The following is a 19,310-nucleotide window of genomic DNA, read 5'->3' on the forward strand; positions in this document are numbered from 1 at the left end:
GAACTGTAGGGTTCCTGTAGTATTCATAGGCTTGTGCAGAAGCTTGTGACCTGAGCGCTGAAATGGTTTCCTCTGCTTTCTTATGTATGGCTACATGAAACATATTAACTTGGTAGCAATGATAATTAAGGCAGAAACTGCTTTACTTCGATTTGGAAGCAAATAAATAGTTATGGCATGATTGTTTTAAATTTGGTGTCTTCGACACCTTTCTGTGATGTATGGAGACCCAAAACCTGCTCACTGTAAACTCAGAAGTGACTGCCATTGTTTCCAAGTATAAATAGCTTGCACCTTCTTCTCAGTAAACCAATCTAAGCATTCTTTTGTTCTGTAACAACAGTTGAAGCAGCGACTGTCAAATTTGCTCTAGATCAGGACATTTTCATTTACTATAAATGTAAAGCTGCACTCCCAGTATAATAATTTTACACCGCTTAATCAAAATGCCTTGCACTGTTGCATCAAATGGAAACAGCTGTAATCTAATCACTCTCTGCTTGAATTAAGATACTTATCCTTGCCCTATTCTGATAAATCTCCTTTGCTTGCTGTCCCAAGACTTCTGAAGTTGTGGTGCCAGACATGAGTATGGTTCATCAGCTGAGTTTTCAATTGTGTTTTCTAATGATATGTAAGCTCTATGTCTTTATAGTCGGTGGTGTTTGTTCTGGAAAGAAAAACGAATGATTCTATCCGCTATAAATTGGGTTGCTTTGGTTTTCGGTGTCTGGGTTACACCCCAAAGGTCAAGGTGAAAGACACAAACTCACAACTCAATGCATGGGCAGAGTGTTTCCTGTATTGTGAAATATCCCACTCTTAATGTTTCAAAATAAGTTTCTTGTGAGCTGAATGTTTGCTGTAATTACACCTTCTCTCCATGATGTTAGTTTCTGGCTGTGTAGGTCTCACACTGCCTCTGCTTTCAACATGGGAGAAGGCAACATTGTTCTCGAATCATGCAGTGTAACTAGCGTCTTCTTAAAGGCAGTCTGTGATGAGGAGGTAGGCTCAATACTGAGATGAGGGGAAACAACCTCTGTGTTGTGAATCTGTGTGGAACTCACTGCCCCAGAGTGCACTAGAGGCAGAATCAATCAACAGATACATACCTATTTGTTTTTGAATCTGATGAAAAGCAGGATAAAAGGCTATGGGGAGCAGGCAGGAAATTGTTGTGGAGGCTAGGATAAGATCAGCCATGATCCTGTTAAATGGTAGAGCAGATTTGAACAGCTGAATTGCCTCCTCGTCCTTTTTCCTATATTCCAGTCTGTCATGCTGTTCAACTTGCCAAACTCCCATCGCTTGCCCCGTAACATTCCCTGGCAGTCAGGAATCTCACCCAGCTTCCACATGCTTCATCTCATCCTCGCATCCTTATCAATATTGCTGTCTTCACACCTGATTCTTGTTGCCTACATATATCTCCAGTTATGTCCTGTACCTAATTCCAAAAACAACATTGCTCTGCTGCTGAGATAGCAGGAACTGCAGATGCTGGAGAATCTGAGACAACAAGGTGCAGAGCTGGACACACACAGCAGGCCAAGCAGCATCAGAGGAGCAGGAAGGCTGACGTTTCAGGTCCCTAACCCCTCATCACCCGCTTCTATCTCCTTCCCAAAATCCACAAACCTGACTACGCTAGTCGACCCATTGTCTCTGCCTGCTCCTGCCCCACCAAACGTATCTCCACCCATTTCTGAAGAAGGGTCTAGGCCCGAAACATCAGCCTTCCTGCTCCTCTGCTGCTTGCCCTGCTGTGGTCGTCCAGCTCTGTACCTTGTTATCTCACTGCTGTGCTGCTGACAGTTTTTAGTCTCTCATGTAAGACCAAATGGCAGGCAAAAGAAGTCTGCATCTGTTAAACCATTCAGAGCAGATCATCTCCAGGTCATGTCCAGTCCGCTGAGGATTAGTTTGTGATATTTCAAGTCATTGAAAACATTGCGGATTATGACTATTTTCTGTTATATACTCAACTCTTCATACAAATTCATTCTGTTATCTGGCATCATGATGAAACCATGGGCCTTTTGCCTTTCACACTACCCATCACCCTACACGTCAATGCACCTTCTGCATTCCTGCTTTCAAATGCCCAATACTTATCACCCACACAATCTCAGCAGTCCATGTTCTGATCCCGAATCTGTGTTAACTTCAATGTAAATGCATGGAGTGTAAGCTGGATTTGCTTTAACGATCTTTCTGGCAGTGTGTCTGTATTATGTACATCATGGAAATTTCCATAAAGCAAATGCAGCGATTCAACTGCAGAGGTCTGGAATTTTTTGGAAAATATTGCTGAAGCAACTTGCAAGGGTAAGTAAGGGTAGAAATGTACAGCACAAGAATAATCCTTCAGATCTGGGTTTTGTCGGTGAGGCGACCATATATTAACGTTCCTTGTTGATCTTGACAAGGTTGTGGTCAGCCAACTTATAACCCGCTGCAGTACAAATGGAAAAGGCGCTACATTGATACAATTCAGCTACAGGATTTTGGTACAGTGACAAAGAAAAATGGCAATATGTCAAAACCAAGCTGCACCAATTATTCAGAGTAAGTTTTCACTCGCTTTTGTTGGACTTGCTTCTGTCAATGAAAAATTTTGGGGTTTTTTTAAACTTCACTAACAAACTATTATTTAATGCCCTTGTTTTCAATTAAATTACATATAACAGAATAAAGATAGAGTCACAGTGACATTGTAAATTACCAAAAGAATTGCAATTGAAAAAGAATTATTTATAGTAGTTTACGGACATTAAAAACACTTCTCGTGTTTACTTTTTTATTTCAAATTTGTGCACTGTTTTGCTTTTGTTACTAAAACAGGGGAAGTGTGGCTGCAATTTCCTTACATTCATTGAGTGGATGATGCTGTGCAGCATGAATTTACAGTATATTTTATTACTTCATTTGTGATGATACTATGGCTTTAAGAGGTGTATTTTATTCCAGTCTTTTTCTGAAAAGAGGTTTTGAGATGGAGGTCCTGAGGTGCCGAGTTGGATCCAATTAAATAAACAGCTTGTGGGGCTTTGGAGTTCTTTTTAAAGTTGGAACAACAGAATCAGCCTGAATGGGTCCAGCTCCCACAGGGAGAAGCTGGGTGGATGCTGCAGTACATCACTCCCGCCTCTCTCGCTTGCGCGCTCTCGCGCTCTCGATGGCCGGAGAATTGTCTGTGAGAGCATCTATTTTTTCTGAACTTGCCTTTGCCAAGTGTGTTTATGGAACGTTATTATATTGGAACAGTTAAATAAATAATTCTGTTAAGTTTTCAAATACAATTAATTTTTATCCAATCTGGTAATTTGACCAATCCAATTGTGACCGGAATGCAATGCCTGTCACTTACCTTTTAAAATAAGATAAAATCGGGGTCTAGTCTGTCTTCCAAATACACTTTGAGAGGGTTTGGTGTGGTCCATAATACATCCCATTTTGAAACTCTCTCATGTTATGAGCCATGTCAGTCACAGCTTTCATAACTTCTACCCTAGTTCTATTTATTTGCTTCCTCTGCTGTCTTACCAATAATCAAACCTTGCAATTTATCAGAAGCGATCAATTGACAGTTTGGTAAGTTGAACTGGAATTACTGCTTCTAAATAATTCTGCCTCTGCTGCAGTATTTGAAAATGAGTAAGATTTGTGAAATTGGCACTTCATTTTCACAATTTCTGCCTTTGTTACTTCTTGTTACTGTTTCATTTTTGTGCCTTTTGTATTGCTGTTTAATTCTGTTTGTTTCTGTAGACATGTGCAAGCCCCAGTATTGCTGTGCTTTCTCTATTTCTGTCCAGAAGGATAGCAGCCCTCTGATAATTTGACACAGCAGCCAAGTGCCAGGATTACCATAATTCCTGAGCTTGATCTTTACCTTCTCCTTCACCCCCCACCACTAACCACACTCTGATCCTGTTGATGAGCAGAGTTGTGTTGAAGGAAAGCATATGCTCTGAAAATGCCTGTTCAACCTTCTCTCATTTACTTGTTGATCAATTACAACTTCTTTTCATCATCCTGGACCTATGACATACGTATGGCCACACAAATTAGAAGCAGAAGCAGGCTTCAAGCCTGCTTCACCAAGATTGTGACTGATATGCTTGCAGTTTCGATTTACACATTTTCCCCAGTACACCCCAAATGTAATTTGACTCCCTTGTTTATCAAGATATTGCACAAATACCACTGATTAATAGAGGAACCTCACACTTCATTTAGGATATGAGTAGCCCCTGACTAAGTTGTCTGCCGTTGCCTTCAGGTATTTTGGAAGAGGAGCAGAGGGTGGATTTGAAACTGATCTTGGGTGGAGCATAAACTGGTGATAGCAAGTTTGCAATTTATTTTATTCAACATGAAAAATTCCTTAAGTAAAAGGAGATTAGGGAAAATAGAAACACAGGATTGGAATTGCATTCATAATGTGGCAGATAACCATTAGGACATTGGGGCAAAAGCATGTTTCTGAAATCTTGATGTAGAATGATCATCTTTCCTCAAATGTGCTTGTTTGAATTACTGCTTGCTTTTAATGATTTCAGAAATTCAATTCTAATGAAACCTTTTATTTTCCAGACATATCATCAGTTTTAATTAAACCTCAGAAGAATGAAGATGGCTACTTATACCTGATTTGTGCTGCAGATGCTAACCCACCTCCTACTGAATACATCTGGACAAAGTAAGAACATAGATAATAAAATGTGAGGCTGGATGAACACAGCAGGCCAAGCAGCATCTCAGGAGCACAAAAGCTGACGTTTCGGGCCTAGACCCTTCATCAGAGAGCTCTCTGATGAAGGGTCTAGGCCCGAAATGTCAGCTTTTGTGCTCCTGAGATGCTGCTTGGCCTGCTGTGTTCATCCAGCCTCATATTTTATTATCTTGGAATTCTCCAGCATCTGCAGTTCCCATTATCTCTGAAAGTAAGAACATATCTGTTTTATTGCCCAAATGGTAGGAGGAGCTGGCATGGCAGTACAAATAGATTGCAGGCTTCACATTCATGTGAAAATCAATCCAACAAATTCCTGCCATGTACTATTCTCTATCCTTGCAAACTGATAACCAGTAACTCGTGCAGATTCTGAAATAGGAACACTGACCTCGCTGCAAATTTCAAATTTCAACAAAAGAATCAAGAGGAAGCAATTAATGGTTTTAAATGGGATGCAGACATGAAAATTAGAGTGAAGGGTTTGTTGAAAAAATCAGGACTGGAGAAATGTGGTAAACAGAAGATCATTATCGATAAGAGAGTATAACGAGTTTGATATTAGCCATTTACATCTGGATCTGGCTTGCAATACAGTATAGTCATCCTCCGTATGTTAATGTTTCTAAATAAAGTAATTTGAGACATTGAGAGTTGTTTTGACTCTCAGTGGATGACATCAGGAAAATTCCCTGACCCAGTCGCAGTTAAGAATGCTGGTCAGAGAGGGCATGGTTTCGCTAGTATGTAAAATTGGAAGTAACATAATGGCTGCCATTTTTCTTACAGCAAGGATTTTGCCAGATTGTTGGGACAGAACATTTAAAGCTTTATTTTTTTGAAGGTCAGAATACCGCAGATGTTTGAAATCTAATAGAAGCAGCATTACTATTTCAGATCAAAGACTCTTTGTCAGAACTAGGAAGAACTGAAGTAATAAGAATTGAGCAAGGGGTGGGTGTGAAGTTTTTAGTCAATGTGAAGTCATGCGACTTGAAACAACGACAACTGCATACCCATTATCTGTTTTCATTCGGCCTGTGATTCCTTTCGAAAGGCTATAGTGTGGAAAGTTGTTTCATCAGAACAAATGTGGTGGAAGCAGAGAACCTGGAAAATGCAGTAGAATCCTTACTCAGAATATGGTGTGAGGTAGTGTACTTGAAGTGGCAGTGGGTTAGCATTTAATATTAATGTTTTTTTTGTATTTATTCATTCGGGATGAGGGCATTGCTGGCCAGGCCAGCATTTATCGCCCATCCCTAATTGACCAGAGGGCAGTTCAGAGTCAGCCACATTGTTGAGGGTCTGGAGTCACATGTAGGTCTGACCAGGTAAGGATGGCAGTTTCCTTCCCTAAAGGACATTAGTGAACCAGATGGGTTTTTCCTGACAATCGACAATGGTCATCATTAGATGTTTAATTCCACAGTTTTAAAAACTGAATTCAAATTTCACCATCTGCCATGGCAGGATTCGAACCCGGGTCCCCAAAACATTCAAAGAACAATACAGCACAGGAACGGCTCTTCATCCCTCCAAGTCCGCGCTGACACATTTTTGCCCTTGCATATTAAATCTGTCTTCCCTTACAGGATCCATATCCCTGTATTCCCTTCCTATTTGTGTATTCGTCCAGGTGCTTCTTGAATACTGCTGTTGTCTGCTTCCACCTCCGCTGGCAGTGCTTTCTATGCACTCGCTATCTTTTTTGTGAAAAATATGCCACTCACATCTCTTTTTAAATAACACCACCCCAACCCTTGCACCTTGAACCTGTTTCTCCCAGTAATTTACACTTCCACCCTTGTCAAAGCCTCAGACTTTCCACTCTATCCGTGCCAGTCACAATTTTATAACCTTCTATTAGGTTGCCCCTCAACCTGCTACACAATGACACCACCCGAAAACTGGAGGAGCAACACTTCATATTCCACCTCGAGAGCCTACAGACAATGGCCTAAACATGGAATTCACCAGTTTCAAAATATCCCCACTCCCAATCTGATCCCATGACCAACCCTCCCTCTCATGCCCTCCTCCTTGACCTGACACAAGCTGTCCATCTTCTGTCCCACCCATCCCACTGACCAATTCTCGCCACTCCCAATCTGCGCTCACCTGTCACCATCCCACCTAACTTCCCCAGTCACCCCCCCCTCTCTATTTATTTCCCAGCTGCCTTACCCCTCCCCGTTTCTGAAGAAGGATCCCAACCCGAAACATCAACTTTCCTGCTCCTCTGATGCTGACTGGCCTGCCGTGTTCCTCCAGCTCCACACAGTGCCCACTCTCTATCCAACTTTTCTTAGCTAAAATCGCTCCTACCAGGCAACATCCTGGTACACCTCGCCTCCCTCTTCTGTCTCCACAAATAGATTCCATCCTTTGTCATTGAGTGTGCCAATCCTTTCCCCGGCCACTCTCTTGCTTTTTACATATGTATAAAAAGCATTGGGATTCTCCTTAAACTTGTTTGTTGATGACTTTTCATGAATCCTTTCAGCATTACTAATTCCCTGAATTAAATTCTTTCCCGCTTGCCTTACATACTCCAAGGGCTTTGTTGTTTCCCAATTTCTGATCTCTGGATTAACAGTCCATTGAAAATACCACTGGGCCATCACCATTCCCCACGATTAATGGAAATGTTTCATAGGCACCAGCCACAGGAATCCCTCATGCAGACTCAGTCTTGCCCTGCAAGAGACAGGATTCTCTACTCGTTCGGGGTGAAGAGTTGAATTTCGAGCACCTCTCTTCCCCCCCCCCCCCCCCCCCCATCTTGGCCTTTTGGCTTCCTTCTTCTGGAATGAGATAAAAGGACACGTTGGGTGAGAAAGTCAGTGGCTTGGCCATCATTACTTGTGCAGGTCAAAGTGGTGAGGTGATTCAGGTGAGCGAGTAGGCCATGCAGATTAAATGTTTTGGGAGTTTGCTGGACAAAGGCAAAGATGTACATAGATATTAAACAGAAATACCGATGGCGGGACAAAAAATTCCACAAGGTCCAAAACATGACAGCAACTAGGCTTATCAAGAAATCAACATATTCCTGGCAACAGAGACTGGCAGAGCGTGAGCCTCATGACATGTGGGTGCAGTTGCAGAGAGAGTGAGTGAATGTGAGGTTCCAGAGCAAAGAGTGCAGTTCTTAGCCTGATGAAATGAAGAAGGTAAGTGACCTTCCCAAGGCACTGCTGGTTGCTTCTTCTCACCAAGGACATAGCTTTGACCCAGATGATGACCTCAGACTGGGCTGCCTCGATCTACCAGTCCTCCGGGAAGAGGACTCCTCTCCTTTGCATCAGCCCTGCTATCAAGACTTTTAGGTCCTTGTTGGAGAATTGCAGCACCATCTTGCCTTTCTCAAATTTGCACAGATTTCTTCCTTGACCCAGCAGGACACCTTCAAAATGCCACTGTTAGCCTGGGTGCACAATGGCTTTTTAAATATGTACAAGTGCCAAGGGGTGCTGGTGTGTCAGCAGATTTCCTGTGAGTTCACCAGAAAACCGTAGGTGTTGAGATGGAGATAGAATTGAGACTGAGGGGCACCATAAGAGCAGGGTAGGTAGTTAATAAGGTGTGTTAGGTAAGATATGATCTGAAATCCTGCTGGGCTTCAACATGAAAAACCCTCAAAAAATCAATTTGTACCTAACTAAAAAAATTCCATTATTTCTCTATTCCTCGTTATAACATTGCCTGACTCTGCCTGCAGTGGACCTATATTCTGCTTATTTTCCTTTCACACTTCTGTAGAAGCTTTTATAATCCGCTTTCTTTTACGCTGTAATGCATACTTAATCTGTTTCTCCTTTCTTTGTCACTTTCTTGGTCAAAGAACAAAGAAACCTGCATCACAGGAACAGGGCCTTCGGCCCTCAAAGCCTGCGTCGATCAAGATCCTCTGTCTAACCTGACATCTATTTTCTAAGGGTCTGTGTCCATTTGCTCCCTGCCCATCCATGTACCTGTCCAAATATATCTTAAAAGACGCTAACGTGTCTGCGATTACCACCTCCACTGGCAACACGTTCCAGGCACCCACCATGTAAAGAACTTTCCACTCATATCTCCCTTAAACTTTCCTCCTCTCACTTTGAACTCGTGACCCCTAGTAATTGAGTCCCCCAGTCTGGGGGGGAAAAAGCTTTTTGCTATCCATCCTATACCTGTCATGATTTTGTAGACCTCAATCAGGTCCCCCCTCAATCTCCGTCTTTCTAATGAAAATAATCCTAATCTACTCAACCTCTCTTCATAGCTAGCATCCTCCATACCAGGCAACATCCTGGTGAACCTCCTCTGCACCCTCTCCAAAGCATCCACATCCTTTTGGTAATGTGGCGACCAGAACTGCACGCAGTATTCCAAATGTGGCCAAGCAAAGTCCTATACAACTGCAACTGGTCCTCCTTGTCTGCACTCTAAAACTTTGCAAATCTGCAGAGTCTGGAAAGTCTGGTCACTCTTGAAGCCAGTTTGCTGTGTCATGTTTTAGCTGTGGTGAATTTTTGGCCAGTGGATTTTTTTTAATCTTTGCAATGTCTTCAGATCTTTTCCTGTGTTAGAGGTTTAATTTAAATGCAACATATTCTTTTTGTACTGATTGTATCAATGTATCTTTTTGCTGTCTCAATGTAGGTACCTGAATTGAAACCTGCCAAAAAGAATGTAACTGCTGCAGGCACAATTTTACTAAAGTATATTTTCTGTGTGAGAGCGATCTTGTGGCACCGTGGTAGTATTCCTACTTTGGGCTATGAGTCTGCAGCAGAGTTGTGTTATGACAACTTTGAAGATGTTGATTAGAAAATATCTATAAACTGCATGCAAATACCATAAAATTTCAAGCCATTTGATTGAAACAAATGAAATATTTTATACTCACTCTGTAATTGACCTTTTTTTGTTTAATGAGGCTTAATGACTCTATTCCGGAAGGTGTAATAATACAACACGACCGAATTAAATTGCCGAAGTTGACCCCAGAACCTTATGGGTATTATACTTGTGCAGCAAGCAACATAGCTGGGACTGCGTCAGGATCCATTTATTTGTTTCCACGTAAGTATCTTTTATTCTGATTTACATACAAAGCAGCAGCAGGAATAGGCTGATGAGAGAGGTGCTGCTGGGCCTGCTGTGTTCATCCAGCCTCACATTTTGTTGTCTTGTAGCAGGAATAGGCTGTTTGGCTTCTCTTGCGTGCCCTGCAGTTCAATCATACCATAGCTCTCATGATTGATCCTAATTTCCACTTTTCTCCCAAAGCCTGATAACCTCTTAATTAGTCAAGAATAGATCTACCTCTGCCTTAAAAGTATTCAAGGACTCTGCCTATGGTAGAGAGTTCCAAACAGTCGTGACCCTCAGAAAATTATCCTCGGCTCCATCCTCAGTAGAGAAACCCCTTTTTTTAAACTCAGTCCCTGAGTTCTTGTCTCCCCTCAACTGTGCAAAATATGGGATATCTGTAAGCTCCATTGGTTTTTAAGCTCAGTTTCAAATTGAAAAAATAAACACATTTTGCCAGTAAAGGATGTCAAAATCTGAACAATTTACAACTGAAATATTAAATTCTTACATTACAATGTTTCTGTACTTTGACAGTTGGTGTTAAGCTGATTTTTCTATATTATTGCAAAAGCCCAGTTGCAAAATTGTAATAATTTTGTATGGCAGCCTTTTCAAAAGAAGTTGATTTCATTTTTTTCAATAATGAATGCATGTTTAAACCTGGGAGTTCATTTTGGTGGTCACATTAGCCCATGTGATCACAAAATTGGCTGAATGATGGGAGACAGAATGCAATGGCCAATGGATGTTTTCTGGGCTGGACAAGGACTTGTGTTCCTGATGCAGCCAGTCCCTGTTGCCACCAAAATCTAAAATCTCACCACGCTTTATGAATAAACTATTCTCAAATTCTCTATTTGATTTATTAGTAGTGTTCAACATTTGCAACTCTCTGGATTCATGCAGTTTTCCTGCATCTGCACTTTTTGAACTACTTCAGAAATCCAATCATCAAGCCTGTTGTTAATCTACATTTTCAAGGGACAGAAGTTCTAACCTGCTTAATCTTTACTGAGATAATAGGAATTGCAGATGCTGGAGAATCCGAGATAACAAGGTGTGGAGCTGGATGAACGCAGCAGGCCAAGCAGCATCTTAGGAACAGGAAGGCTGACGTTCTGGGCCTAGACCCATCAGAAATGGGGGAGGGGTAGAGGGTTCTGAAATAAATAGGGAGAGACGGGGTGGCGGATTGAAGATGGATAGAGGAGAAGATAGATGGAGAGGAGACAGACCAGTCAAAGAGGCAGGGATGGAGCCAGTAAAAGTGAGTGGAAGTAGGGAGGAGATAGGTCAGTCCAGGGAGGACAGACAGGTCAAGGGGGTGACACATCATTCTCTGACACTTCCACCATCAGCAATCTGACCCCACCACCAAAGATGATTTTCTCTCCCCACCCTTGTCTGCTTTCCGGAAGGACCACTCTCTCTGTGACTCTCTTGTCTGCTCCACACTCCCCTCCAGCCCCACCACATCCGGCACTTTTCCCTGCAACCGCAGGAAGTGCAACATCTGCCCCTACGTTACCTCCCTCACCCCCATCCAGGCCCCAAGAAGACTTTGCACATCAAGCAGAGGTTCACTTGCACATCTGCTAATGTGGTATACTGCATCCACTGTACCCGTTGCAGCCTCCTCTACATTGGGGAAACCAAGCGGTGGCTTGGGGACCGCTTTGCAGAACACCTCCGCTCGGTTTGCAATAAACAGCTGCACCTCCCAGTCGTGAACCATTTCAATTCCCCCTCCCATTCCTCAGACAACATGTCCATCCTGGGCCTCCTGCAGTGCTACAATGATGCCACCCGAAGGTTGCAGGAACAGCAACTCATATTCTGCTTGGGACCCTGCAGCCTGATGCGATCATTCTCGATTTCACAAGCTTCAAAATCTCCCCTCCCACCATCGCATCCCAAAACCAGCCCAGCTCTTGTTCTTCCTCTCACCTATCCCCTCCTTCCACCTCAAGCTGCACCCCCGTTTCCTACCTACTAACCACATCCCGCCCCCTTGACCTGTCCGCCCTCCCTGGACTGACCTATCTCCACCCTACCTACACTAACTTTTTACTGGCTGCATCCCCACCTCTTGAACTTGTCTGTCTCCTGTCCACTTATCGTTAATCTTTACTGATCCTGCATTCCACATGAAATAAAGGCCAACATACAGTTCGCCTTCCGACCTACTTACTGCACTTGTGTGCGTGCTTTCAGTGACTGGTGTACACAGATAGCCAACCCCATTTTGTACATCAACCTTTCCCAATCTGTCACCATTTAAATAATTTTCTAACAATGTGTTTTTCCTACCACAATATACTACATCACACTTATTTGCTATGTATTTGCCCCCTCTCAATTAAATCATCTTGTTGCTTCTTTACTTCCTCCTTACCACTCAGAATTCTTCCTAGTTTCCTCTTCTTTGCTGATGACACTGGAGGAGTGAAGTACAGAGTGTTGGGAATATTACATTTTATTTTGTCATCTGAATCATTGATGTGTATTGTGAACGGTTGGGACCAAGTAATGATCCCTCTGGTACCCACTAGACACTGCTTTCCACTCCAAGAAAGACCCATTTATTTATTTTGTTTTCTGCTAGCTATGCAATTTGCTATCTGTCAGTTCACAAATGAATGTAGCAAGAATGCAGAACTTTCATCATATCCCCATGTTGGGGGATCACTTGGCTCTGTCTGTAGCATGATGATTCAGATGTTTAGCAGATTGGAATCATGTGCTGTAGGCTTATCAGGTTGATGCTTCATTTTCAGATTCCTTGGTGCGTGATCCTGTTATAACTGCTTAGAACCAGGATTGTGATCTGGTGTGCTGCTGATAGATTCAGAGAATATGCCAGACCAGGAAGCCACAGATTGCAGTGTAATACAATACTGCTGCTGATGGCTCAAAATGCCTCATGGGTGCCTATTTGACCAATAGCCTTGTTCCCGATGTATTCTATTTAGCACAGTGTCAGTACCACACTACCCCCTAAGTTGCTTTATGCAGATATGTTGGAGCACCCATTGGTCCTTTGAAAAAAAATTGCAATAATGATTTACACTGATTACAATCTTTCTACAGTTCTAGCCAGTCATCTGATTGTCCTCCAGTTGTATCAAAATAAATGCACCGATGGAAGTCAATAAAGAACTCCTGTATCTCTATCTCTGTAGGTATCTCTCACCCTCTCTCTGTCCTATGAAAAGAAGCTGTTTGAAAACCTCTTTTTGATTGAGCTTTTGGTTATTCATTTGTCTTGGATCACAGCATTTATCCAAGCAGATCCTTTTGGATTCAAAGAACAAAGGAAATTACAGCACCGGAACAGGCCCTTCGGCCCTCCAAGCATGCGCCAATCGAGATTGTCTCTCTAACTTGTCATCTATTTTCTGAGGGTCTGTGTCCATTTGCTCCCCACCCATCCATGTACCTGTCCAGATATATCTAAAAGATTCCAACGTGTCTGTGTCTACCACCTCCGCTGGCAACGTGTTCCAGGCACCCACCACCCTCTGCGTGAAGAACTTTCCACGCATATCTCCCTTAAACCTTCCTCCTCTCACTTTGAACTCATGACCCCTAGTAATTGAGTCCCCGACTCTGCGAAATAGCTTCTTGCTATCCACCGTCTCTATACCCCTCATGATTTTGTAGACCTCAATCAAGTCCCCCCTCAATCTCGGTCTTTCTAATGAAAATAATCCTAATCTACTCAACCTCTCTTCATAGCTAGCACCCTCCATACCAGGCAATATCCTGGTGAACCTCCTCTGCACCCTTTCCAAACCATCCACATCCTTTTGGTAATGTGGCGACCAGAACTGTACACTGTACTCTAAATGTGGCCGAACCAAAGTCTTATACAACTGTAACATGACCTGCCAACTCTTGTACTCAGTACCCTGTCCGATGAAGGAACACATGCCGTATGCCGCCTTGACCATCCTATTGACCTGTGTTGCCACTTTCAGGGAACAATGGACCTGTACACCCAGATCTCTCTGTTCATCAATTTTCCCTAGGACTTTTCCATTTACTGTATAGTTTGCCCTTGAATTAGATCTTCCAAAATGCATCACTTCACGTTTGTCCGGATCGAACTCCATCTGCCATTTATCTGCCTAACTCTCCAGTCTATCTATATTCTGCTGTAATCTTTGACAGTCCCTTTCACTATCAGCTACTCCACCAATCTTAATGTCATCTGCAAACTTGCTGATCAGACCACCTACACCTTCCTCCAAATCATTTACGTACATCACGAACAACAGTGGTCCCAGCACAGATCCCTGTGGAACACTCGTCACAAGTCTCCAATTTGAGAAACTCTCTTCTATTACTACTCTGTCTCCTGTTGCCTAGACAGTTTTTTATCCATCTAGCTAGCACACCCTGGACCCCATGTGACTTCACGTTCTCCATCAGCCTGCCATGGGGAACCTTAGCAAATGCCTTACTGAAGTCCATATATATGACATCTACAGCCTTTCCCTCATCAATCAACCTTGTCACGTCCTCAAAGAATTCTATTAAGTTGGTAAGACATGACCTTCCCTGCACAAAACCATGTTGCCTATCACTCATAAGCCCATTTTCTTCCAAATGGGAATAGATCCTATCCCTCAGTATCTTGTCCAGTAGCTTCCCAACCACTGACGTCAGGCTCATCGGTCGATAATTACCTGGATTATCCTTGCTACCCTTCTTAAACAAGGGGACAACATTAGCAAGTCTCCAGTCCTCCTGACCTCACCCGTGTCTCAGGATGCTGCAAAGATATCTGTTAAGGCCCCGGCTATTTCCTCTCTCACTTCCCTCAATAACCTGGGATAGATTCCATCTGGACCATGGGAGTTGTCCACCTTAATGTCTTTTAGGATGTCCAACACTTCCTCCTTCTTTATGTCAGCTTGACCTAGAGTAATCAAACATCTCTCCCTAAACTCAACATCTGTCATGTCCCTCTCCTTGGTGAATACTAATGCAAAGTACTTGTCATGAATGTCACCCATTTTCTCTGACTCAGCGCATAACTTTCCTTCTTTGTCTTTAAGTGGGCCAATCCTTTCTCGAGTTACCCTCTTACTCTTTACATATGAATAAAAGGCTTTGGGATTTTCCTTAACCATGTTTGCCAGCAATATCTCATGTCCGCTCTTAGCCCTCTTGATCCCTCGTTTCAGATTCGCTCTACATTCCCCATATTCTTCCAAAGCTTCGTCTGTCTTCAGTCGCCTAGACCTCATGCGTCCTTCCTTTTTTGTTCTTGGCTAGTCTCACAATTTCACCAATCATCCATGGTTCCCTAATCTTGCCTTTTCTAATCCTCATTTTCACAGGAACATGTCTCTCTTGCACACTAATCAACCTCTCTTTAAAAGCCTCCCACATATCAAATGTGGATTTACCTTCAAACGGTTTCTCCCAGTCTACGTTCTCCAGATCCTGCCAAATCTTGGTATAGTTGGCCTTGCCGCAGTTTAGAACTCTTCTTTTAGGACCACTCCCATCCTTGTCCATGAATATTGTAAAACTTAAGGAATCGTGGTCGCTATTTCCAAAGTAGTCCCCTACTGTAGTTTCAACCACTTGGCCGGGTTCATTCCCCAACACCAGGTCCAGTATGGCCCCTTTCCGAGTTGGACTACATCACCGCCATCCTGTTTTTCCTACACCTTTACATTATCTGTTTACATACTTGTGCCTGTATTCAGTTAAATGTAATTAAGAGAAGGCTCGTCCATAGCAATTTGCTTAAATATGAACATTTCTTAAGTAATAATGAATGAGGAAAGACAGAAGCATTTATTCAGTAAATTTTAAAAAATAAAAAAAAGTGAAGAAAAACCAAGAAGCTTCACTTCCTTCTGCCCAGAGAGACACCTTGATAGATGACTAGGCTGGAGGCCAAGGTTTTTCCTTGCGCTGTTCACTATCTCAATCCAAGGTGAAGGCCAGCGACTTGGAATGAAACTCAGTGCCTCATTCAGTGTAACAAAGAGCCAGGCACAGAAAAACAATTACAGAAAAACACATTGTGCCATCTTCGGCATGTACGTGACTTTTTCAAGGTCGTCCTGCTGTCGGATATCATCGACAATTTTAGCCCTTCAACCCATCCTAAATGTTTTCCTAATGCTGTCCCCTTGAATTCATCATCTGTATTTGTCTAATTGTTCCACTGAAGTACTTCAAGACATTTTTCTGCATTCATGGTGTTACAGACAAATCCACGTTAGCCAAACCAATCACGCTTTATATCTCTATATTTGCATACAGCAAAATTAACACCTTCAAGGATCCACAAAATTGCCCCCCATGGTTTCTAACCAGACTTCTCATAAACCAATCCCAGACCCTACAATTAATGAGTTCCAGACACCAGTTTATTACTTAAACAAAAGACTTACAACAGAGTAATCTTAATTGACCTGTGCATCAAACCCAAAACCTTTGTTTTCAACCCCAATCACAAGACAGGCAAACGAACAGTCTCAGTTAAGGGATAAATAAAAACAAATACCAAAACCAAATTATTTAAGTTGTTTTCACAATGTTTTGTTCCAAAGGCGTAAGTGTTCCTTTATTGAATTTCGGAAGATGTTTAGAGTTGTACAGCACGGAAACAGACCTTTTGCTCCATCTTATCCATGCTTCCTAGATATCCTAAATGAATCGAGTCCCATTTGCCAGCATTTGGCACATGTCCCTCTAAACCCTTCCTATTCATATACCCATGCAGATGCCTTTTAAATGTTGTAATTGTACCACTTCCTCTGGCAGTCCAATTCATACATGTACCACCCTCTGCATGAAATAGTTGCCCTTTGGATCCACTTTAAATCTTTCCCGTCTCATCTTAAACGTCTGCCCTCTAGTTTTGGACTTCCGTACCCTGAGAAAAAGACATTTGCTCCTCACCCTATCCAAATGCCCTTAATGATTATACAAGACTCGATAAGGTCACCCCTCAGCCTCTGACATTCCAGAGAAAATAGCCCCAACCTGCTCAGCCTGTCACTGTGTCTCAAATGTTCCAACCATGGTAACATCCTTGTAAATCTTTTCTGCACCCTTTCAAGTTTAACATCTTTCCTTGAGCAGAGAGGCCAGTAATGAATGCAGTATTCCAAAAGTGGCCGAACCAATGTTCTGTACAGACGTAACAATGACATCCCAACTTCGGTATTCAGTGTACTGACTGAAAAAAAACATGCACACCAAATGCCTCTTTTCCTGTTCTGTCAACATACGATTCCATCTTTATGTAACTATGAACCTGCACCCAAGGTCTCGCTGTTCGGCAACACTTTGCAGGACCCTACCATGAAGTGTGTAAATCCTGGCCGAACCTTCCTTGCCAAATGCAGCACCTCTCATTTATCTAAATTGGTTTTCACCCAGACTTTTGAAAAACCGATTCCACTCCTTGGCCCATCTGATCGATGTCCTGTTGTACTCTGAGATAACCGTCTTCACTGTCTACTACACCACCAATTTTGATGCCATCCCCCCAACACCAGTCCTTGGAGTTGTGAACTGGGAATGGTGAGCTAAAGCTGACTTTTGGTCTATGAGTGGTCAGCTTGTGGGAAATGGAAAATAGATCAAATAAGCTTTTGTTTATTCACAAGGCCACAACTGGAAGTTAACTGCAGACTGCTGGACACTAGCTTCCAGTCTGAAAAACAACCTCCACCACCACCCTCTGTCTCCTACCTGCGAGCCAATTTTGTATCCAAATGGCTAGCTCTCCCTGGATTCCATGTGATCTAACCTTGCTAACCAGTCTACCATGCAGAACCTTGTTGAAAGCCTTGCTGAAGTCCATATAGATTACATTCAGCACTCTTCCTTCATTAATCTTCTTTGTCACTTCAAAAAACTCAGTCAAGTTCGTGAGACATGATTCCCCACATTAAAAAGTTCTGTTCACTATTCCTCATCAGTCCTTGTTTTTCCAATGATCACGATCACCTTTTCAGTTCACTGTGAGAAAGACACTAATATTGATAATTTGGTTTCCTATTCTCTGCTCATGGGAGGAAAGGAGGGAAGCTTTTGAATCTTCATGCTGTAGCATCAACAGCCAGATTCTGTTTTTACAATAAAACTTAGTCCAAAATTCATTTCAAACTCAGACCATTCCCCAACAGAATGACTGTCTCCTCCTTGAGGTCACATCTACCATTCAATATCTACTATCTTCCAGACATGTCTGAACCAAAACCCAGGTTTTTACCTCATTAATAACCCAACTTCTGCTGTCTGTTTAAACATGATGCTCTTTCCCAGTGACCAAGTGTCTGCAGAATCTCAACCAGGAAACAACCTGCAATTAACTTCCAGATGTGGCCTTATGAAAAATCAAAATCTTGTTTAAGATAACAAAGTGTGAAGCTGGATGAACACAGCAGGACCAGCAGCATCTCAGGAGCACAAAAGCTGACGTTTCGGGCCTCGACCCTTCATCTCCGAAATGTCAGCCTTTGTGCTCCTGAAATGCTGCGTGGCCTGCTGTGTTCATCCAGCTTCACACTTTGTTATCTTGGATTCTCCAGCATCTGCAGTTCCCATTATCCTTGATCCAAAATCTTGCTTAGTCTGTTTTTCTTTTCTCACAAGCTGTTACTCACCTTTAGCTCACCATTTCCAGCTCACGGCTCCAAGTCAATACTGATGCAGGAATGAAATAAAAACCTTTAAAAAAATTAGTGAGCATTTCTATGATGGTGCTATGTTGTTGTTGGTATCACATGACAGAAATGTTTCATGCATTCAGTTGCAGATGATCAGAAGGAACGTCATTACATGGTGCCCTTTATCGTCATAATCCTGATGCTCATAATTCTGCTCAGCACTTTTGGCTATTTTTATCAAAGATTAAGAAGGAAAAATCAACAAAGAAGCATTGGCAAAGAAACATCCTCAAAAATGTAAGTATTTTCATCAAATACATACTTTGTGTTCAATATGTTGACATTATTTTCTTGGTGGTGGTTGACATGCTTCAGTCTGGTTTCTTTGCTGTCCACACAACCAGAACTCTGTCTGGTCAAAATCACTAATGGGTAAGACAGCAAACTATCCTTGCTTATTCTATTAAATTTGTTTTTGTCTTTAAACACTTTTCTCTTCAGTGCCTGTCTTCCAAGTTCCACCTCTGTGGCACTCCCTCCAGATACCAGATCATTTTGAACCAACTGAACATTTTCTCTCTTTCTGGTGACTCATCACTTGCCTCATTCACCTCTGACAGATACATACTTAAGGATTTAGCTAGCTCACTCATTAATAGTGCCATTCTTAGAACCACTCTTTGTGACTGCCATTGCAGTTCCAAAATACATTCTAAATCCACACAACCATTAATCCTCATCCAAATGGAAGAATATTGATTCATCAGTTTATGGAGGAATTACGTGATAGTTATCAGGTTTTCTTGACCATAGTTGACTTACTATAAGAATTCATG

The 19,310-nt window shown here is 42.3% G+C and overlaps 1 protein-coding gene across 2 annotated transcripts in view; it reads left to right on the forward strand.

Annotated features, from left to right (window-relative positions):
• Positions 1-19,310, forward strand: part of LOC132209756 (nectin-3-like) — a 50,579-nt gene that overhangs the window by 12,416 nt on the left and 18,853 nt on the right. The window contains exons 4-7 of one of the 2 annotated variants that reach the window (XM_059646433.1): positions 4,603-4,708; positions 9,669-9,814; positions 12,917-13,004; positions 18,618-18,729. In XM_059646433.1, the coding sequence (XP_059502416.1) occupies positions 4,603-4,708; positions 9,669-9,814; positions 12,917-12,981 (317 nt within the window). In that variant the 3' untranslated portion in view covers positions 12,982-13,004; positions 18,618-18,729. Of the gene's footprint in view, positions 1-4,602; positions 4,709-9,668; positions 9,815-12,916; positions 13,005-18,617; positions 18,772-19,310 lie in introns of those variants that run through there. The other variant, XM_059646432.1, reaches the window with a different exon arrangement.

Source organism: Stegostoma tigrinum, chromosome 6 (assembly GCF_030684315.1).
Source record: "Stegostoma tigrinum isolate sSteTig4 chromosome 6, sSteTig4.hap1, whole genome shotgun sequence".
Classification (NCBI taxonomy): domain Eukaryota; kingdom Metazoa; phylum Chordata; class Chondrichthyes; order Orectolobiformes; family Stegostomatidae; genus Stegostoma; species Stegostoma tigrinum.